Below are 24,009 nucleotides of genomic sequence, written 5' to 3'. Positions count from 1 at the left end.
AATAACGCCACAGCCAACACAGATCATGTTTTTATTACATTTTGTTGGCATTGACAATGAATCATAAACACTTGGCAAAATGACTTCCGCTCAGCTATTGAATTCACTTCGCCTCCAGACAAGGTTTGCAGACAATTCGGTGCTAAACGTCATCCCTAGAGACACAGACTCCTTAGTTCAAACAGGTAGCTTATTCAAATGAAAAGCTGTATGTCAGTCAACAAGCAAACTTACCTCCCTCCTTCACATGCACATACGCATAGCGTAAGCAGTCAGTGCTAGAAGAGGTCCCCTGAGGCATATGCTCATCCGTTCAAACAAGTACTCTCTTCCAAATGAAAAGATGTAGCTCAGGAAATAAACAAACTCAGCTCCCTCCTACATCATTCATACAGAACACAGGCACGCAGTGTTGCTGAATCTGATAATTATATTTTAACAACTTTGTGCAAGCATGGAAATACTGTACATTTAATTTACAGTAGTGCACAAAAGTCATTGACTGGCCTTGCTTACTTCATTTCCAGTCAAAATGGCTATTAAGCACAAGCTATTCCTTTCTCAGTCTCAGGAAAAAACAGAGAAAATGTATATTTAACCAAAAATTACACAAAACTTCAATTAAATGTAAGATTTTTTTTGTTATCTATTGTGTCCACTATGCCTTTATTACAGCTTCCATTCTTTTCTGGAGACCTGTTTTCAGTTATCCTGCAAAATCTGCAGGGATATTTTTCTACACATCAAGTTCAGCCTTAGAAGTTGGTTGCATTTTCTGCTTTGATCCAACTCATTCAGTAATGTTGAGGTCTGGACTGGGTTTGGTCAGTCCATTGTTCTGAAAACAACAGCAACTTCTTTGTTTGATTTGCAAATCTCCTTTTTTTGTCTGTTTCCTTTTCTCAGTAATGGCTTCTCGACATCTACTCATCCTTTCTCTTTACAGTTTAATTACTGTTAATGTGATGGTGAAAGGTGGTCTCTGACTTTTACACAGTACTATATATATTCTCAAAACATGCTCTTTCCAGTAGAGTATATATACAGTCATTTATATAAAAAGACTACTGAATGCTCTTGGCAACTACAGAAGTACTAACGTACTTACTAATGAGAATTTTATTGCAAATTGTGACCATGTGGTTTTGTTTTTGACTGGAAAATTGAAGTGTATGAATGGTAACATCAATGAATCATGTCTTTTATTCGCAAATGTCAATGTTTAATCAAGAAGAAACAAGCAGTTTTGAGCTGGAAGACCAATTTTTGATCACAGTAAGATGGCAGAGTGAGTATCATTCTCTCAGACAATTTGGATCATCTTAACTTTACACTGATTTTAGGAAACTGAGTTCAGGGCTTTTATGCTGGGTCCATAGCTCAGTGTAAAAGCCAAGGACACCTCAGTGAGTAACGGAAGAGCCTTGATACCTACAGCTGCTTTCTCAGTCCACGACTAAAACATCTATAATGGCATTTTAATGTGAAATCTATCCAAAGAACAGTCTTATATTTGCTGTCTTTCTAACTTGATCTCTTTCTGTTATATCACTGATGAGGGCTGAACGATGAATTGTTTTTGTATTAAGACCTCAATACAGATATGGTTGCAATTTTCAAATTGCAAAATCTGCTAGCTTTATTATTATTAAATCTTGCTTATTCAACATTTCTTAAGAATTTTTAATCCTATAATTCGAACCTAATAAGGCATAGCTTGTGAACCTAATAAGGCTCAGCGCGTGAACTGGCCATCTGGCCATCAACTACAATTGGCACCAAAAGTGTCAAGCCTGAAAACAGGATGTTGTGGTCTTCTTGGTATAAAAAACAGACCTGGAGCTAGATTAATTGAAAATTATCATGTTTAACTCAATTGCAATATTCGTAAAATCACAATTACATTTTCCCCCCAAAATTATTCATCCAAGAAGACCAAGCAGGGACAGACGTAGTGTAAGTGCATCTGATAGTTATAGGTTTTAGCATTTATTGCACTTTTGTTTTACAATAGAGGTCGGGGATAGGAATGGCCCTGGGTGTATATGCAAAAGTGTGTGTGAGCAGAGTGAGAGAGAGAGAAAGAGAGAGAAAGAGAGAGACATGAGCTGGGTAGCAAACAAGGTGTTAGAGAAAAACTGCGCTCATGTATAGCGTGCTGGAAAATAAAGCACCACTACTTGTGTGAAAGCAGGGCCTCTTTTAATGAAGTAAAAAGAATGCAAAGAGACAAAATACTTATTATCCACATCAATGATACTGAAATGTCACTAGCACTTACACATCAATGCTTGAAATAACCAAATTAAAGGACATCATTATTCAGTGTCGTCTAAAGTTGAGAAGTAAAAAGGTGCAATCCTTGAAAGGTTAAAGAAGACATTATAATAACATGTGATTGCACTTTTAATGAAACTGTGGCCAGGCCTTTTCAAGCCACCTTCTCTCAGCAAGCTCAGCAGTCATTGTGGTTCCTACGCATAATACTCTCAAAAATAAAAGTGCCAAAAGGGTTATTTTGAGGCGATGTCATAGAAGAACTGCTTTGGTTCCCCAAAAAACATTTCACTAGATGGTTCTTTAAACAGTGGTTTTAGTAAATGAGATGTGTGTGAGCGAAGAAAATTTTTAATGTGTAAAGAACCTCCACATATTATTAAGACGTAAAAGTTTAAAGGTACTACGTGTCCAATCCAAGAAACATTTAGGAACCATTATTTTTAAGCCTGCAGTTAAAAACCAGAGGTCGTATGTTTAGCAATCGATAAATGGATTGATCCTCAATCACAACAGAACAGCTACATCTCTCACTGTGGCTGGAGGGGTCTGGGAGAAGAATTACTTGGGAGAACAAGGCATTACTTATCATCTCATTAGGAAACAGATAATCAAGGACCTCAGAGACCTCAGAGACAGCAGAGAGCACAGAGACCACAGTGGCTAAAACAAGCTGGATATCTTTTCATAAAGACTGACAGTACTGTGCAAAAGTCAGAAACCACCCTTCATTTATCAAGTAAAATGTATCGATTTTTCAGGAAATGTTTCTGAGGAGATTAGAAGATCATTCACTTGCAGAAGGAAGGGGAAAGACAAAGGAACATAAATGAAAAAATAGGAGTTTCCAAAACTGGAGTTAAAAAAATGATTAAGATACAGAGAAAATGGGACTGCTAACAACCCTGCAAGACCCTGTAGACCAGGGGTGTCAAACTCAACCACTAAAAGAGCCATACTGAAAAACATCTACAAATCTGTGGGCCACAGAATGTCTGTTCTTTTTTTTTTTTGCATGTTAAATAGCAATTTGCTATAACCTGAGCTGGATATTGTTTATTCAAAATATGCCAAAACACCAACATCAAAATAAAGATAGTTGTAGTGAACTTTAAAATATTACATAATGAATGCTTGAAATATGCAAATACAAAATAAATAAAGGAATAAATATATAAATAGGCTACAGTGCACAACATTATGCACTTTACAATAGGCTACATTACATTACACACATTATGTGCAGTGCATGCTGGGGATTGTAGTGCAGCACGTTGTGAAATTGGCTAATATTCATAGAAAATTACAATAATTTCATGGGCCAGATAGTACTATGCTATGGGCCTTGTGTTTGACACATGGGCTGTAGACCACCAAAACGGTCATCATTATATAAGCAGTACTTAAAACCTTAATCTCTGAGAGACAGGAGAAAGCTCCACTTTTGCTTCAGATCTGAAAATTCCACAACGGTTTCTGTCCATCTTTCCACTGTGAGAAGACAACTCAATGCTAGAGTTGTCTGAAAGAATGTCTAGCAGTCAAGAACCTTTTACTGATAAAAGCAAATGGACGAAAAAAAAATTAGCCCTAAAACATCAAAACTGGACATCCAAGATGTGAAGTGAGGTTTGATGAGTCTAAGTTTGGAATTGGGATTACTTGGATCGTGAGAAGTAAAAAATGCACTCAACATCTACGACTAAACTTCGAAGGTGTGGACAAATATGCCTGCTAATTACTTTGGAAAGCTAAAAGCAAGTGTTCCAAGAAGCATGAAAGCTGTAATAAAAGTGAAACGTGGACACACTAAAAAAGTCGAAAAAATGTAAACTTAGTTTTAGTTGTTGAGGCTTCTGTGCAATTCTCTGTTAAACACATGTTTCTGCTTTTTTCCTGATGCTGAAAATATAACTTAATGGTCGTTTTCACTGGAAATTAAATAAATAGCCAGTGACTCTTGCACAGTACTGTTTATTTGTGTTGTCTCAACATCCATGTTTAATATAATAAGACCCATCAGTGTTTACCACATGCATAAACATCCACCTATATAAACAGGAAAATATTTTTATCTCAAACATGATCTTGCATCTCCATTAAATGAGCGGAGGTCAACTTACTGCAACGATAATTAGTAAAGCTTCTCTGCTGTGTGTTTTTTATGCCCATTCCTAGAAATCTGATGGGCTCCATAGCAACACCATCCTTAACTAATCTCCAATATCCTTTGCAGTGAGAGTGCAGTGAAGTGGGCAAACGCTAGAAGTCATATAGGGTATGTTAACGTGCCAGGAGCTGAGCAGGGCTCCTCAGCCTGGACATGCAATCAAGGAGCTCTCATGGAGCTGCAGCTCAATAAGCTATAGGGCTGGTCACAGCAGGGTCCCCAGGAGGCTCCTGCTTCCACTGCAGGTGATTAAAGAGGTGTGTGCGTGCGTAACGTCCACAGCCAGGAGAGGGCAAAGGAAGGGGGAAATCACTTGGCAACTCTAATGGAAAACTGAGTCGAAAAAAACCCATTAATATGGATCATGTTAAGGCAGTGGCCCCTAAATCTCCAGCTGTCAGCCTGAAGGCTGACAAGAACATGCCACAAGCAAAAAGAAGTAAAATTAATAAATACAATAATAACATTAAAGCTGCTCATGTATATGTGACACTGTGACACTCTTAAAAATAAAGGCTCCCTTTTGCAGTTTCTGGAGGTTCTTTAACCCATTAAAGTCTATCTCTGAGATTTTAACATTCCAAATCATTACAATTATGAAGCTAAAAAATGAGTTTTTATCATTAATTTATCATATTAATTTGAGTTGTTTGGCCACATGCTGTTTTTAACAAGACAATCAAAAATCCAACTATGCTTGTGAATAAAAGTATGAAAACTACATGTAATCAAAGAAATTCAAATAGATACTATAATATAACCAACCGAGTTTCGGTCATATGCAAAAGTTTCAAACCCCTGGACAAATTACATGTTTTGTTGATTGTCTACATGAAAATAACACATCCTGTAGAGAGAACACAGTTTTTCTGCAAATTTTAGTACACAATTTCTATATGTTTATAACATGTGAGAAAAAAATTATATATATAATTTGACTTGTGATTTTTGCACAGGCCACATTTTATGTTTTACTTTTTTTCTAATATGTTAAATTTAACAAATAGACTCTTATAATGTGCAGAAATGTGCTCTTTGTAGAGGATGTGTTAACTTATTTTCTTGGTCATTTGACCAGGGGTGCCCAAACCTTTGCACAAACTGTATAACTACACAACATTTCATCGTTTTAAACAATTTTTCATTGTTTTAAACACCAGTAACAGTGGAGGAACAGCAAAAAATTCTGAAATTTACACTTAATTTAATTTCAGTTAATTTCATTAGCTGGCCACATAATTATGCAGGCAGTCTATCCCTGAGACAGATGCCATAAACAACTCCCCCATTTACGAGCTCCTGAGCAAGGAACTCTCACTGAAACAGCCACAAATGGCTCTTTAAATATTTACTCAAAATCCTCTGCCAGATGTATGGACATGGTTTGTGAGTAACTGCTTAAAACCTGTCAAGTTCTGCTGCATTTTTCTACATCATAATAATTTTAAATTCCTAGGCTCATCATATCATATAGAATAAGATATTCTTAAGCTATAGGAGAGAGGAATGGAAGATCGGACCCACCCTGGCTGTTTAAGGGGTCAAAAAGATTTGTTACATTCGTACACTGACCAAACATTCTGCAACGAACATCAACACCCTAATGTTCTCAGTCTTAATGTTTAGAAAATGAACTGATGAGCCAAATGAATCAGAGTGGATGGGGGAGAGAATGTTCTAGATTCTCTCGACAATCAAACACAGGTATGACACACCTACCTAACGTTTGTGTTTGTTGGTGTTTGTTTGGTTGGTGTGCTCTAGCCTAAAGAACCAGTTCTTCATGGATCTTTTCAGGGTTTTTCTGGGGTCTCAAGCCAAAAATCCCATTTGTTTTGAACAGTGTGCAGTGTTTTCTTATTCCAGAAACAAGTCCAGAATGAGGTAAAGTAATGCCAGCTAAGAGTGCCTCATACCTATGCCGGATGACCTCACATATGTCTCTTCAGCATGTCTATATGAATTGAGTCATTTAATGTGGGGGGGATATAAATGTCATGGGACTAGAAACTCAGCATTAATATATATATATATATATAAAAAAGCGGAAAGTAAATAAATAAATAAATCCTGAGCACTATGAGTCATGTTGATACACCTACCTCTAGCTCTCTGTGATTCAATGCTATTCAAAACTCAATGCCAAACAACCATCACTGGCAGCTTCCATGACTTGCTTGGAAAAAAAAAAAAAAAGAATCGCATCACCTATTTTTAAGCGAATGCAGATGCACAAAAACAAAGCGTCACGGCCGCGTTGTGTATGATTCGTCTTGTTTTTTTTCCGTTTTGAAAGCCTGCAGTAACAAGTGTGGGATAGTGTTCGGCATTACCAAGGAGACAAATAAGAAAAGGCACTCGTGATTGTGGTGAGATAAAACAAAATTAACATAACAAAGAGCTTCTCTGTAGAGAATATAGAGAATGGGAGAACACTAGTGAGGACGGCACGCACTTCTAATGATCTCTCTAAGCATGTACAGCTCAATAAAAGAACAAGTACGTCTGTTTATTTGGAAATAAATCTTCAGATCCAGCACTGTCCATTTGAAAGAGGTGACACATACACAAGCCGCCCAGAAGGGATTCTTTGGAAAATACTTTTGGCCGCCTGAAGAACCTTTCAGTGGAGTGGCTTCGACTGAGAATGGCTCAGAACGGTTCTTCTATAAAGAACCCTCTTTGGTGTGAAAGAGTGCTGAGCAGGTTTACACCTTCTTATATCTACAAGCTCTGCTATTCGATTGATCGTTTAGCTGTTCAACAATAAATAGATAATATGAGATTAATGTAATTACAACGTATAAAACAAAGTCTTAAAGCCTTAAAGTGTAAATGTTTACAAATCTCAAGCAAATATATTTTTCTAGGGTGTGAAATGTCCTAGTCTAGCCTGAATAAGCGTTACCGTTTGTGGAATGAAGATGGCCAGGACATGCGTGGCTTCTTGAGCCCGGGCCGGTGGTTCTCCACAGTCCGGTTACAGCACAGGTAGCGCTCCGTGTCAGAGTGGTAGCGCTGCTTGATGCGGATGTGGGTCCGCGGTTGCCTCCACAAATGTTTGGGCGGCTTGGCGAAGCCGGCGCCCTCTCGACTCAGAGCCGCGCACTCCATCCCTCAAACAGCGTCTTCTGCTTTCCACACCGGAGACCAGAGGGGTTTCTGAAGCTCTGCGGGACTCGGGCTGCTTTCTGTCAGCGCAACTTTTAGATCATTGCTTTATTACCGGGCGCGGAGCTGTCCACCGCCGCGTGGTGCTGAAACCAGGAGGCGGCTCAGTCGAGGAAAAGTTGCCAAAACAAACGTCGAGTCGCTCCTTCAGCGAAATAAAGCCTCTACAGTCAGGTTTAGCAGTCATTCAACAGATAAATAAACAAAGCGATACAAGCCTTTAGCTTGTTTCTCACACCGAACGTGTTTAGCATTAACATCGTCCTTAGACAGGAGCCTTGAGCACGATCCGTCCGCGCACAGCTGAAGTGAGCTCTCCAGGCTGAGTGAGAGAGCGAGAGAGGGACAGAAGTAGACTGGAGAGCAGCGGCGTGTTTGTTACAAGCACCGAGACAAGTGACGCCCAGCTCGAGTTACATCACCACACGCACGAGCCCCCAACTCCATCTCAGCTTACTAGTTTTAAACCCACAATCTCGATCTCGAGCTCATCGAAGCACAGTGGCAGAAAGCACATCAGGCTGAAGCACAAAGCAACCACATTCAGCTTCAGTCAAACCATTAAATGTCAAGTAGCTTATAAAGTGCATCCACTCCTGTTACATTATGTCGGCCCAGTTCTCTGACTGCTCTAATGCTGATGGTCATTGCTTAGTTTAAGAATGGAACCTGCTATATATTGAAATATCAACATACAATGTTAACATCTCTTGCATGGATTGTTAACTTGTAGTGTTCTGCTCCACATTCGCCTGTTATGATGCTCTGGTGGGAGAGCACAGACTTAATTCGGACACCCATCAGAAGTTACATTACAAACAAAACACAGTGGAGTAAAGCACAAAAAATAGCCACATTCAGCCTCAGTCAAATCTTAAGGTATCTGTGTCAATATATGTTATACATTACATAGCCGATAAGCTATACTGAAGTCTGTTTACTGTTACAGCCAACATAGAATGACTGTGTTTGGTCTAATTCAGGGGTGTCAGACTCAACCAGTAAAAGGGCCATATTAAAAAATCTCATCAATTCTGTGGGCCAGAGAAAAAAATGTTTTGTTTTTTTTTGTATTTTTGATTAATGTTGTGCTATAACCCAAACTGACCATTGTTATATTTATTAAAAATATGCAAAAACTTCAATAGTAAAATACAGACACTTGTAGCAGACCTTGAAATATTACATGAACACTTGAAATATTCTAAATTTAAATATCCCCAGGAGCTCAGTCTTTTAATCCTGCCTATTTGTTTGAACTAGATGCCTGGTATCCTTTCTTTGCTGCAAGTTCATTAAGACTTGGGCTCAGTTTCTGAGCTGCTGAGCTGACGTTAAGTGTTTATGTTGGCTGAAATGCATTTTGGTGATATGACTGGTGTGGATTTGTGCAGAATTGTGTAGAATCGAGGCATAACCATTGTCCGTTAGACTGTTGTTGGGGTAGGAGAGTCAGAGCACATTACGTTGCAGTGCATACTAGGGACTGTAGTGCAGCACATTGTGAAACAGGATAATATTAATAGAAAATTGAAATACTTTTGCGGGCCGGATAGGATTGTATGGTGGGCCTGATCCGGCTCACAGGCCTTGTCTTTGACACATGGGGTCTAATTGCTGGTGGTCAGGGGTTAGATGGTGATTAGTAGCTGCGCAAAAGATTATGCTTTTTTATTTGAGGTATAGAATTTTTCACTCGCAAAAACACACAGATATACAGACAGACAGAGAGATAGATAGAGAGACAAACAGACAGACAGATAGCCAGACAGATAAATAGACAGGCAAGCAGGCAGACAGACAGACAGACAGACAGACAGACAGATAGATTTTGTGCACTAAAATTGAACATTTTTTTAAATGTCATATTGAAGTGTGTTCACTGTAGAGGATTTGTTAACTTATTTTCACTTAGGAAATCAGCAAAACATTTAATTTCACTACAGTATTTAAAATGATATAAACAAGATATTAAAATATATATCATAATTAGCATCATCACGTAAAAATAGAAAAAAAAAATATTCTAAAATACGATCATTGCTGCCATAGCAAAATTTGTTATTTTGTTAGATACAGACTTAAAAAGATAGTCCTTCAAGGGTTCATTTAAGAAAATGGTTCTATACAGAACCATGAATACTCAAAGAACCCTTTGGATTATTAAAGGATTCTTTGCTTCATGAATGTGTTCTTCAGGCTGATGGAAAATGTGCTGTAGAAGGTCCTATATAGAACCTTTTAGAAAAGGGTTCTATATAGCACCCACAAGCGTTCTTCTATTGTTATAGTGTCAAGCTTGTAACAATATAAGAACCTTTTTGGGTGCTATGTAGAACCCTTTTCAAAAAGGTTCTATATAGAACCATCTACAGCACATTTTTTATCCATCTAAAGAAACCTTTCATGATGCAAAGAACCCTTTAATCATGCAAAGGGTTCTTTGATTGTTCTATATAGAACTATTTTCTTTACTAAATAAGCAGAAGAACCATCTTTTGGAGTGTAAAATAGCCTTAACTCATAGAAAAATACCTAAATTTATAAAAGTGTAAGTTGAGATGAGGTGGAGGGCCTAATAGTCAAACAGCAGGGTTTTAGCTGGTGCGGCTGCAAAATGTACACTTCCAGTAAAAGTGCAAACAGACATCCCCAATCATTTCTGACTCTGTATTCATGCTCATGTCACGCTGCCCTTTTAGAGCTTTAGTAAACATGACGGGCTAAATTGTGCGGAGCCGAGTGAAAAGAAACCACCTGAGAGAGAAACCACCGCCCTCCCTTCCCTCTGCTGACCTTTCTCCCACTTAATCTCCCTGCCATTTGATCCGACAAGCAATTAACATTCATTTGAGAGGGGAGAGGATAGATATGAGCACAGCTGCAAAACAACCGATTTGCTCGGGCTTCCTGTCATGTGTCCTGATCTGGCGTCTGTATCTGATGAGTCGCTGACTAGCCTTTGACTTCGCCATAACTGCCCTGCGTCAGCTGAGCCCAGCCACACCATGTAATGAAATATGTGGATACACACACAAAAGCGCAATAAAGGAGCTGATCTCCTGTAACCTCTGGCAGTGAGAGAGGCGGACACTAACCCAGCCTCTAGTTGGCTAAACCTACAGACTCTGCTCTCTGAAGATGAGCTCTGCACATACAGTAATGCCAGCCACACAGATACAAAGAATTTTTTGGCTCGTTGCAAAATACAATATTTTGTGAGATTGCTTCTAGGAAGATAAGCTTTCTTTGAAAGCTGTTTAAGCTTTCAAAACCTCCTTCGTCTATAGGGTAGGGATGTACAGTACTATCTCCGAAGAGGTTGGTGTGGTTGCATATTTTCATTTCAACAAAGAAGCAGCAAAGCATGACCAAACCTATTCAACTGTTTGACAAGACTAATATAACAGTCTAAGTGATCTACACACACCCTGCCAACAAATGCTTATAAAATATGTTTTGAGGCTGGTAAAGATTTATGGAATACTGATGAAAATCTTATTCAACCTAACAAGTTTATATATATACATACATACATACATACATATATATATATATATATATATACATATATATATATATATATATATATATATATATATATATATATAAATTATTTCCAAGCTGGAAAATGTTACAGTGGCTAATAGAAACTAAGTATGTTAGAAAAATGCTCTATTACATGAAAAAAAAAAACAGGTTCATATTCTACCAGCGTGCCATTTCAGGCTAAAACACAATAAATGACATTTTAAATTGAGCAACACTACAAATTTAGGTCATTTGGACTGTGTGCAACCATTTCTCATTCACCCGAATGTGATTTTTTTCTAGCATTCTGTAAAGCCTGTCCAACCAAGCAAGAGTTGCTAGACATGAACACAGCTGTGGGCAGATCAATTGATCAAACAAGTCAAGTCAGGTGTGCTACTGCTTGGTTGCACTGAAAATCAGCAGCCACACTGGCACTTTGTGAAAAAGACTGGACACCATGGTAATTAGTTGAAATACACTCACGAAAATATGTCCATTTTTATATGACAGAGTCTTGTGTTTCCCATTTCTGTTACTTGACTGATTTAGAACAGACATTGGCCCAATCCCATTTCACCCCTTGCCCCTACCACTTAGCCCTCTGTTTTGCGCATTCGTCTAGGGTTAGGGTGTCCCAATTTCTGATGAAACAGAGGGGTAGGGCGAAGTGTTAGGACTTAAATAGTCCAGCAGTATTGACGCCTGAAGTGCCAGAATTTAACTCTGCACCATTTAAGGTGGAACAGGAAAATTCAAACAAGAAGCTGGCGAATAGCTGACTTTAGCTTTGTATCACCAAAGAATTAGCGGTGGGCGATTAATAAATAATTGTCTTATACCCCCTCTTTGAATGCATTTGATGCCCTAAATGTAACTAAAGCTCAGCAGTGAGGCTGCTGAACTTTTCCCTTCTCTGCTATCACCGAAGACGGGCCGGGTCGCCTACAGAGCACCGCTAGTAGCCTGTTAATGACGCAATGTCTTTTTTTTTTATTTGAGGGTTGTCCCATTTCGATTTCATAGGGCAAGATTTCAACCACTACCCCTTGTAACTCAGTTCCAAGGGGTTAGGGTGACACTCGAAAACAAGGGGTAGGGGTAAAAAGAAGAAATGGGATTGGGCCATTACGTGTAGAAGAAGAGGCTGATTACTAACCCATGCTCAGACTGGGCATCGCTTATTGTGTCCAGGTTCTTGGCCTCGATGTTGGCTATGGCTGTTTTGTAGAGGGCCTCCAGGTCTAGCAGTTTCTTGGTGTCCAGAGTGGAGTGGCGGCGGGCAAGAGGAGGCAAGAGGAGAGGCCCTGAGAACCTTCTACGGACGGCATAGCTGGGCTTAGGCACTGACTCTGGCATACAGAAGCCATGAGAGTCACGCCGCCTCTGTGGATGCAAACAACAGTGAAAGGTCAATAAAACATCATGAGGAAGATGCCAAAAACAGATATGCTGACCTTGTGTCTTGCTAAACTGATTAAGGACTTATGGACATAAATTGAAATTGTGGCAGCATTTGGCACCTGTGTTTGGAACCACATGTCATATTAACGATTGCTGTTTTTATATTGAACAATAATGAACCCAGCACAGAACAAATTTTAACCTATACATGATGGGGCATTGATAGATGTTTTATTCAATATTTCAAGATTTTTGGGAAAAAGACGTTATTAAAATGATCTATTTACAGAAATACCTTGTCAGGTTATCTGCCTTAACACCACTTTTAAAATATGAGGCAATTCAGGCATATTAAATGTATAACTTCTGCATCTTTCTCAGTCATAATGGAATCATATATATATATATATATATATATATATATATATATATATATATATATATATATATATACATATATACACACACACACACACACACACACACACACACACACACATATATATATATATATATATATATATATACATTATGTTTTTTTCAATTTCCTATAAATGATTTAAAACTTAAGCAATATTAGAAATTTAATTATTACATTTTTTAAATTTAAATTTAAAAGTATTATTGGGGTGGTCAGCTCAGACCAGCGCAACACACACTAACACACCACCACCACATCAGTGTTACTGCAGTGCTGAGAATGATCCACCACCCAAAGTACCTGCTCTGTGAGGGTCCATGGGGGTCCTGACCACTGAAGAACAGGGTAAAAGGGGGCTAACAAAGTATGCAGAGAAACAGATGGACTACAGTCTGTATTTGTAGAACTACAAAGTGCACCTATATAGTAAGTGGAGCTGATAAAACGGACAATGAGCGTTGAAACAAGGAGGTGGTCATAATGTTATGTCTGATCGGTACATATGCAAATATATGCATATACCAACATGTACCATTGGGGTAATGATACATACAACTAAACTGGTATGACTTACATATGTCAGTTAAACATGTAGTAACATATGCATATGGACAATCTTTTGAGAATAAACCACGACATTAAGCTATAAATATATATTTTTAGATACACATGGAAAACATTTCCAAATTCATCTCTGTAGGAGCTCTATATATTCTCTCAAAAACCACTATGACATCCTTGATTTCAAAAAATCCTGCCTTCAGGGGCAAAAGCTGCTGGGACTAAGGCAGCATATCATCTAGTTCCAGCAGGCTGGAACACTGCAGAGGAATTAAAGCAATTTGATTACATGAAAGGAATCGAATCTGCACATGCAGAACAGATTTAGCATAGGCCTAACTGCTGAAACATGAAACGAAATGCAACTCTTCACCAGAGGCCAATCTAAGTCACATCACAGGGTGGGGTTTTACCACCAGACAAGCCCAAAATATTGCTGGCATGAGTGATCGTGTCACTTCTCACGTTCACACGATACATCTGGAGATAAATAAAGTTATTTGCTTGGTGAAATAGCTCTTGAATGAATGCAGAGTCCATGAACTTTTCACGAACTCTCAAGTCATGTCTCCGGATTGCTCAAACCTTAAAATAAACAATGAACTCAACATGCAGTTAAATCGAGGCCCACTCTAGCCTTTAATCCAGCCACTCAGAGCGTGATCACTGCTAGCAGAGCACAGAAGGACTGTTTCACAGTCAGTGGTCTTACCCGTAATTTAAACACATCAAGACAAAATTCACAAATAATAAAAATTCACACGTTTTATCTGGAAGCTGCTGTAAATAAACTGGCTCTGACTGACACGCACAGTACAAGTGTTCGCGCTCTCGCTTTGTTACAATCCACATATCTGTACTGTAGTCTCAGTGGGGCTGAGAGGTGTTAAACCATTAGAAAAGTGTGAAAGTCACTAGATCATACACACACGCTCCTCGCTCCCTCGCACAGGAACCTGGAGCTGCTTTTTCAGAAGTGGCAGGATCCTTCACACTGCCTTTTCCTATTAGCGAGAGGCTTAGGCGATCGATCAGCTGTCTCTTAGTAAGAGAGTGGAAGTCCCGCACTACTGGACCTTTTGCTTTCTCTCCATTTAATCTATTAGTCCGGTTTCTCAAAGCCTCCTTCGGGAGTCTGTCTGTTAGAAATTCATGCATAATTCTGAGTCTAGCATTCACTAACCTTGCCTGACTGTTCACTACACTGTATTACCGATGTCAGTGTGTGCCACAACTTCCAAAACCTGTAACTTTCCATACACAATATATTTTATAAAGCCCAAGGACCCCGAAATCAGTGTTTTCTTTCTAAGTTGTTTAATCTTATACATATACAATATACATATACAAAGTATGTCCTGTGAATAACTTCTCAGTGTTCAATAAACGGCCAATGTATTTCACCAAAATTCTCATCTTTCTATATAAACTGGATAGTCTTAATCCAGGCAAAACTGAACTGTTTTCTCCCACCCAGACAGCTTTAACAAAACTGTGTTCCCTACAGTCTCTCTCTGTTACAGAGTGAAGCTAACAACCAAGCGAAACCTAAGCTAGCAAGCATAACTGAGCTATCAAGCTGGCTCACGTTTCTGCCCTGTTCTTTCACTTTCCTGCCTGTTCGTTCGCTCATCCATTCAACCACCTATGCTAGTTAATAAATAGTTTCCTTTTTTAAGTCATCACCATATGAAAGCTGTATAATATTTTACACAGCGGAGTGTATAACACCACCTGTATATGTAAAGCCTGTTCCACTAATTTCTTTCCCACTCTCACTATTGTGTTTGGTTCTATTTCAGTGGTGCAACAGGAAATGTTGGATTGAGGGCTGTCCATCAAGCATATTAATTTAAATATTAGGGCCACGCACAGAAAGCTCTCTGATAGGTCTGATCAGCATTTTTAGGTAGTGTTTATCATATTTCTATCTGCTTTTTCATTTAAACTTTGTTGGATATGTAATATAGCACACAACTAAAGCAATAAGCCAGGAGCGGCAGTGCTTTACAGTGATTTTATCATGGTTAAGTGATGTTGTTAGGCATATGAAGCACAGGTTTATTGTTTTTATAAAACGCTGACAAAATACAATGTGCTACACCAATGTTCAAAAAATAATTACTTTTATTATAATATGAAATGCATTAAACATTTTTTTTATTTTTACTGCAGCATAGCTTAGTAAGAGTAGGCTATGGCTGCAAACAAGATAACAGAATTCAATTCAATTCAATTGCACAAATGACAGTAAGAGTATATCAAACATTTTATAATAGCTTTGAACACAGATCAGAATTACCAGACTTATCAATTAATATAGCTGTCCACAGTGTTCTAATAGTACTGTTGGCCTAGCATTGTACTTGTATTACCTTACACTGTCCAGTACTGCACTATGTGTACTGTGTTACACTATCCACTACTGCTCTCTTTGTATTAACTTAAACTATGTTGCACTACAGTATTTCTTTGCAAAATTCTGACTAGCAGTTTTATAGTGTGTACCATGCATGTTGCATTAGTAAAAACAGCGTAAATGCTTAAAATATATATATATATATATATATATATATATATATATATATATATATATATATATATATATAAATATATTATTATGGTTTAATGACAATGAAATTTCTAGATAATAAACTGACCATGTGCAACTGGTGCTTTGGAACTCATATCCATGTTAGCAAGCCAGTTACATTTCAGTAATAAGCATGCAGACTTGGCAGTTAAAATGCAGGTAAGATGCAGACTTTGACAACATTCAATGTGCAGACAATGTGCAATATATGCTATACAGAGTGCAGTAAATCTACTAGACTATTATCATGAAGACAGTGCTACAAATATATCCAATAAGCAGCAGAAGGATGTGTACAAAATAGCCAGTGACTGTAAACAGTATGTTATCAGAATGTACAAATACCAGCTAGCTTAGACGGTACTGTGCAAATGAAGCTAGTGGCAAAAAAATAAACAATGTTTTCAAAAGGTGTAAGTATTGATGGAACAAGATGATGCTCTATTCACGACTATAAACCTGACCTGAATTAAATGTTGACTTTGTAAGTATTTGAGGCAAAAAAAAGGCTAGCTGTGTGGAAACATTTTGGGTACAGATGTTGTGTTGACATGTAAGCTTTGAGGTGAGGGATTACACAACTTTGCTGCAGGGGAGATTTTGAACAGGTTGTGGCTGTTCTGTGTAAACCACAAGTAAGGCTAGCTTCAGCTACAAGGAAATGTTCAAACCTGTTTGAGAGGTTCTTCTCTAAATATTGCTTAACTCTTTGCTTACTGAGAAAAAAAGGTCCACTGCAAATGAAAACACGTTTCATTTAACAGTTTGGAGTGAAATCAGTTGCAACTAAAATTTAATGCAAATTATGGGCCATTTAGTCAGAGCTACTTTCCTGGGTAATGTAGTGTTATGACCTTAAAGGCCAAATTTTTATTCTGTGTACCTCACTGTGGATTTTAACAGACTGTCTTTTTTCTTCATATCCCCAAATTTCAGATTTCGACAGGAAAGTGAGATAGAATCTGAAAGTAGTTATAACTATATAACAAGGCCACTTTTATTAGTATTGCTCTGCTTAGAGAAGATTTGTGGAGATTTCAGGATTAAAAGTCAACAAGTTGTAAGAAAAGACACATTCAAAGTCTAGGCTAAGAGAAACATTAGTGCAAAGAACATTTTCAGCAAGTAAAGAAGAAAGAATTAACTAAATTAAATTAATTAAATAAGAAATAACTACAAACATTCCTATATAACACCAAAGGCCACACAGACATTATTACTAACTCTGGCTGGTTCAGTAATGAAAACCCTCTTTAATTCAGCTACACATTTAGGAACACGTCTTGACAAGTCTCAGCTGTCTCGAGTTTTGCAAGGATGTCTGGATTCCCTACACTTTCAATGCGGAATTGAGGACACCCAGCTTGACTGCTTACTCACACCAGGAGGCACAGAAATCCTGCCTCTTCACATTTCTGTGGTCATTTTATTGGCCAGAATGACTGGCCTGTATTTGGAACATGCTTCTCTTCTCCAAATGGAGGGGCAGATTCCACTGCTGTGGTTCTACTTGCCCAGCAAACAGTTTGTTTCTCACACACCCGTTTGGTTCAAGGCTGATATGTACTGCCAGTGCCTCCTGGTACCATCCACTTAGTGTACTGTGGTGGCTGAAACACGAGTTAATTGGATGGCTTCTGTCTAGCATTTAAAGTGAAAAGGTAAAGACTAAATTACAGGCAACATAATAAGAAAATAATTTCACCAAAATGAACATTTACCTTTCAGTCACTATTCGACCCCAACACAGGGCTAAAAGCTTTATTTCAGTGGATTGTATATTAAAAAGCGAATGTCACTGCGAGGCCCAGTTAGCATGCTGACCTCAACAGCACTGAGAATCTGTCGCACAGCTTGAAAATTACAGTCTGTAAGCAAAGCACGAGTAAGGTCAGCACGCTTACACAAATTGCTTATGCAGAATGGCCTACGGCACATTCACCCAATCCATAAAACTGATAGACATTTGCTGAAAATTATTCACAGCAGCTATTGTGGCAAAAATACCCTTTATGTGCAATACTGTGCAGAGTGGGTCTGGGAATGGATTTGAATAATATCTGCTCAGGCTTGCTTTTATACAGTTCGACATCTATGTATGCATGTACAATATGGCGGAGACCACCCTTCATTATTTTGATTTTCAGTCAAAATGAGCATTAAGCATGCACCATTAGCAATAAAAGCAGAAAACATATTTAGCAGAAAATAACAGAAAAACCTCAAAAACTAAATATAATATTTTTCCAGTATTTAGTGTGTCCACTCTTTGCCTTTATTACAGCTTCTGTTCTTTTCAGGAGAAATCTACAGAGGTATTTTTCCACACTTCTAAAGTTCAGTCTTAGAAGTTGGTTGCATTTTCTGCACAGAACTGTAAATAAAAATGTATTGGTGGTTTTTGGCAATATTTTTTCACATTAGTGTGCCTTTATTTATTCAGTAAAGAAAAGAGCTTTACATTATTTAGTGTAGATTCAACTAAGCGCTACACAAATGCACTAATTGTACAATGAACTATACAGCCATGAATGTGCTTGAGGAATAGGCCAATTATTTAAACTATTAGCACCAAAATGCAAATTATATTTGTAAATGAAAGCTCAGTACTTGTGCTGAGCATGTGGTTTTGACCTACTTTAACGCCCCACTCCTGGCCTTAAAACAACACAAATGCATCAAACAAGCCTGCTGTGTAAGAGTCACCACCAGAAAGTGACTATGGTCTGACTGTGCCTCCATCTGCCCAACAATAAGGCACAGGCAAATGTCATACATGCATAATGGTACCCCTGGCCAATCCTTTTGAAGCGGTGGGTGAGGGGGGAATACACCTGGGGCCAGTGTCACTGATGTAAGAAATTGCAAACCTTTTCGGGGCACTAACCGTTAAGAACATCTATCAAACCAATCTGGGTTTTTTCAGGAGAGGTGTTATCCAATAACAGAAAGCTTATTTGCATAATCTGAAAATGACAGAGAGGGCTGCGGTGGGCAGAGCTGGAGCGTATTCTCATTTACTTGCACCCAGGCTCATGAATAAAGAACGCTGGCATTGGCAGGACAGGCACATGTTAGATGCTGTATATGACAAAACCAACTGCTGTTGATTTGTAAAGAGTACAGATAGGATCACTCCAATCCCACGCCAATCTAATCCAATCTAATCCATTTTTATTTTAAATTATAGTTTAAAGGGGCCATATCATTTAAAATCTCCTTTTCTTCAAATTGTTAATGAGTTTGATGTAGCATGAAAACATTGTTACCTACTCAGTGTACAGCAGCCAAGCCCCTCCAATTTACAGTGAAGTTATAATGAGTGTCAATTATATATATATCAGTCTTAAAGGCCCAGTGAAAAACACAGCCTGTTTAATTCAAAGAGGTAAAGAGAAGCTGGAAAAGAGACCTGAAATATGACTTTTTTTCTGAAATATATAATGTCATAATGTAGGACATGGGCCTGATAAAAAATAAGCTAGTTTTAATTGAAGCAGCGACTTAAAATAGCCACCAAAAATAACTATGCTCAAACTACTCAGTCACTCTGCTACTGTACTACTGCAGAGTCAACAACCTAATTTACACAAAACAGAAACATAATCCCAGAAATATCACTTACAGTGCAAATGTATGACAAATTATTAACTGTAATACTAGTATAAGACCTAGCCACACTCTTAAAACTATGGTTCTTCAAGGGTTCTTAAATAATGAAAATGGTTCTATATAGGACAATGAACACTCAAAGAACCATGTGCATGATTAAAGGCCTCTTTGGATGGCAAAACGGTTCTTCAGATTGACAGAGAATGTGCTATGGATGGTTCTATGTAGAACCTTTTTGAAAACGATGTCAAGCCTGTAACAAAAGAAGAACTCTTTTTTTTTTCAAAAAGACTCTACATAGAACCATATAAAACACTCTCCATCAATCTGAAGAACCCCTTGACGCTATGGGTTCTTTGAGTGTTCATGGTTCTATATAGAACCATTCTCTTTACTAAAGAACCCTTGAAAAACCATCTTTTTAATGACTTGTCAAAGTCAGAGACTGCCCTTCATTTAATTAATTTCCAGTAAAAACAGTAATTAACTACATTTTTTTCAGCACCAGCAACACAAAACATATATTTAAGAAAAGCATTTCAAAGAAGCCTCAACAACTGAACATAATATCACACTTTCAGTATTTAGTGTGTCACTATTTATCTTTATCACATCTTCCACTCTTTTCGAGAGACCTGCTTTCAGCTTTTCAAAGAAAAGGGATATTTGTTCACACCTCCAAAGATAAAATCTCAAGCAAGAATGCAGCTTGATTTTCTCCTCTCTCTCTGAAAGACAAACAATAATCTCTCTCCTGTTTATCTCATGGACAGTGTTGGTGGTTTACCAGGTCTTGCACGGTTGTGAGGAGTCCTGATTTTAACTTTTTGAACTTCAGTTTTGGAACTTCCTGTTTTTTCTCTGACCTTCCTCTTTCTTTATGAAAGTGGATTATCTTACATATAATCTCCTCAGAAATATAATTTGTATTCAATGGTCATTTTGATTTAAAATTAAATAAACACAGTCAGGTCTCTGACTTCTGCATGGCACTGTACAGTGTACTGGACTTAGGCTATGTCATGTTGAGCTAAAAGGAACACTGTGATATTTCAGGTTTGATTCATAATAGAATCAGAATGGATGAGCTGTTCTTTCCGCCGATATCTGATATATCAGATATATACATATTTTCTGCTGAAGTCGGCCTGATACAGATACTGGCTAATGGATTGCTGCCAGCTCTGATTCTGAGCTGTTGTATTACTCCATGGTGATAAGACTAGGTAAGAGTTATTTCCTCCCCATCACTCCAGTAATTTACCACCACAATTACAAAACTACAGGCAAGATACAAGTCTCTCTCTCCCTCTCTCTCTCTCTCTCTCTTTCTGAATGTCTCTTTTGCTCATGTTCGTGTCCTGACGTTCAGCTGCAGGGAGCATCAGCAGGGAATCTCTTCATTAAATGTCAAAGTCAAAACAGATTCAATTAAGAGCCACATGAAGAACATCACAAAGGAAATCAGCATGCACCAAGAGTCAGGTTCATCAATGTTCAATGAGCGATAATGATTATTAACAAAAATATTCAAGGATACAAAATACAACACTTAATTAAGCAACATTAATCTGGTTGTTTTGTTTGTTCCTCTGCCGTTCAAGTACAAGCCAGCGTGTAAGATTAGGCTCATCATCATTAAAGCTGTTTTTTCAGGCACTTGATTACTGACACTCTTGATGTTTTCAAGCTGTCCATCACTGACTTCATTACGCTAAACTTTGTTAAGCTTATTACAGTATGTAAGATTATAACAAACTTTTGGAGTTTTCCAAAAAATGTCAATTCTTGTAGAATCAACTGTGCTAGACTCTTAAAAATAAATGGTCCATGGATGAATGGCTCTAAATGAGGGTGTACTGATTCTGACCCAGTATGAAAAAATAAAAAATATCTAACCAAAAAAGTATATTGTAATTTAAAACTGTATCGCTGATATGCTACTCATATATCTCCTCCCAGCGTCTTTCATTTACTGTCTTTTGTGTAAACGATCAATATCAATGATCAAAACTAGGCATCTGGGTGTGTCCAATCATCATAAAGCAGCAGGTGAGAGAGGAGGGGCCAGTGCGATACACAAATCAATGCTCAAATGACGAGACTCTTTTGCTGTAATCGCTTATATAGGATAGGGGTTTTGATTTTGGGGGCTCTGTAGAATCAAGACATTTTAACATCACTACAAGACATTTTAAGACGTTTTTAACGTCAAAAATCAAACCAAAAAAAAAAAAAATGATCCAACCTGAAAATATGTATATCTTTAATTGATATAGAACCTTTTTATTATGTGGAGGTTCTATAAGCCTTTAAAAGGTTCTTCAGACTTTGGAGGCATGTCTCATTTACAAACATGGTTCTTTAAAGAACCATCCACAGATTCTTTAGGGAACCAACATTCATTCAGGTTCATCACCTGCATCTTGTAAAAGAACCCCTACAGGAACTTTTATTTTTAGGATTGTACATGTAAGCATAACTTAATAATGGGAATATTATTAAAGGGGAATTCCATCAATTTTCAACAATTAAGATGTAAAAATAGTCATTCAGAGTGCTTTCATAGTTTTATTAGGAACCAGACATCTGAACCATTTAATGCCTTTCAAAGCTACCTCACAGTAACTGGCACTAGCATTGCATTGGACAGCAAAATAGTCCCCAAAAGAAAACTTATTTGTTTGTGATTTATCACTATTTTACCATTATAGATATTACATAGACAAACTCATAAGACATAATTGTTTACTGGTTGTTTTAAAATGGTTTTATTTACACTGTAGATAGGGCAACCCTTGGTTCTTATCACCACCACTGTAAAGTTTCTCAACACTGTGTTTCAACTCAAAAAAGTTAGTTATGGTCATCATAAATTTTGGTCAGTTGAACTTCAAACTTAAGACAAGCATTCTTTTCATGTTAAGCTATTGCACTGTTAAAAATGGGAGGCCAGCTCAACCCAAAATGATATAGTAACTGATTACACAGCTTTTCTTGAGTTGACTCAACTTGAACACATGAAGCAGCTCAGATTTTGTGTCTATAAATGTTTAATGCACTAGAGAAAATATTTATCGTTTTAACTTTTAGGTATAGTCTCATGTGGTGCAGCTGTCTAATAATTCATCCCAACATCAGGAGGTCATGAGTTTGAATCCCAGCAATGCCATATCTGTCCATATCTGTAAGCCCAAGAGGGAAATATGCCAGATGGCACTGTGTGATAGATGCTAGTGGGGAAATTGAGTAGCTAGATCTAGAAACAGTAGCTGGGAGAATTTTTGACTCAATTAAGTTGAGTCAACTCAAGAAAAGCCATGTAATCAGTTACTATATCATTTTAAGTTGAGCAGGCTTCTTACGTTTTACAGTGAAAGTGTAGTCTGTGCCCCCATTTACATAATCACTATGGAAAACGTAGGTGTAGGCTAAACTGCTGTAATGCAACCTCTGACAAATAACAGTAGTCAACGTGTAATATGTCTGTACATTCATATCGGTTACATATGTCACATATCCACTCGACAGGGCTGATGATTCAAAATTCTTTAAAAACAGCTACAGACCAACTTGCCAAGTGGTGCAGTACTAATGCTATGACAAATTCACAGAATGTTTCTGAACCAAAAACAAAGTTGTGAGGAGGACCTTATCATCTGTTCAAGAGATCGCACTGTATAATGATGTGTGATTTAGCACCTGCCACTACTCACAATCCTAATTATTCAGTGTCGACTTTCATGACACTTCAACATATGCGGAGACTTCCTTGAGGTGTTAATTGCAGGTCAAATTAATCCTGTGAGTTTGGTAGATGTGTGTGTGTACTTTGTACTGGGCTTGGGTGGGCAACGTCCTTGCATGCAAGTACTTATGCATGCTAGATAAGCTTTTATTACGGCATAACTCCCTAATCCACCCACAATTAGAGTGAACGTATACATGTCTAAGGAGACAGTGGTACTTTGCACACATAAAACACTCTTCACTAACGTAAACTGCAAAAAGGCAATCACTTTATTGTGGTGCTTTCAAGATCATTCACACCATCGCTGTCAAATCAAAACCCGGTAACTCAAGACGTTCACGTCCCTTTACGTCATGTGATTTTAGAATGAAGAAAATACCTTGGAATAAAATCTAGTTACATTAAGCAACAGTAAGGTTAAGAATGTGCTCCTTCTCAATGTCAGAGATACAGGGTTTTCTTACGACAGCGACGATGTGATTCAGAATGATTCACATACTGGTGGAAACAGTACATGA

The 24,009-nt window shown here is 37.9% G+C and overlaps 1 protein-coding gene across 3 annotated transcripts in view; it reads right to left on the bottom strand.

Annotated features, from left to right (window-relative positions):
- The window catches only part of LOC118819278 (cAMP-specific 3',5'-cyclic phosphodiesterase 4D-like), a 96,876-nt gene that overhangs the window by 69,435 nt on the left and 3,432 nt on the right, over positions 1–24,009 (bottom strand). For 2 of the 3 annotated variants that reach the window (XM_036586988.1, XM_036586991.1), the window contains exon 3: positions 12,309–12,535. In XM_036586988.1, the coding sequence (XP_036442881.1) occupies positions 12,309–12,535 (227 nt within the window). Of the gene's footprint in view, positions 1–7,355; positions 7,562–12,308; positions 12,536–24,009 lie in introns of those variants that run through there. The other variant, XM_036586993.1, reaches the window with a different exon arrangement.

The sequence above is a fragment of the Colossoma macropomum genome, unplaced genomic scaffold (assembly GCF_904425465.1).
Source record: "Colossoma macropomum unplaced genomic scaffold, Colossoma_macropomum, whole genome shotgun sequence".
In the NCBI taxonomy this organism is placed as follows: Eukaryota; Metazoa; Chordata; class Actinopteri; order Characiformes; family Serrasalmidae; genus Colossoma; species Colossoma macropomum.
The sequence above is the reverse complement of the archived record's forward strand: the minus strand, read 5'-3'. Positions and strand labels throughout refer to the sequence as shown.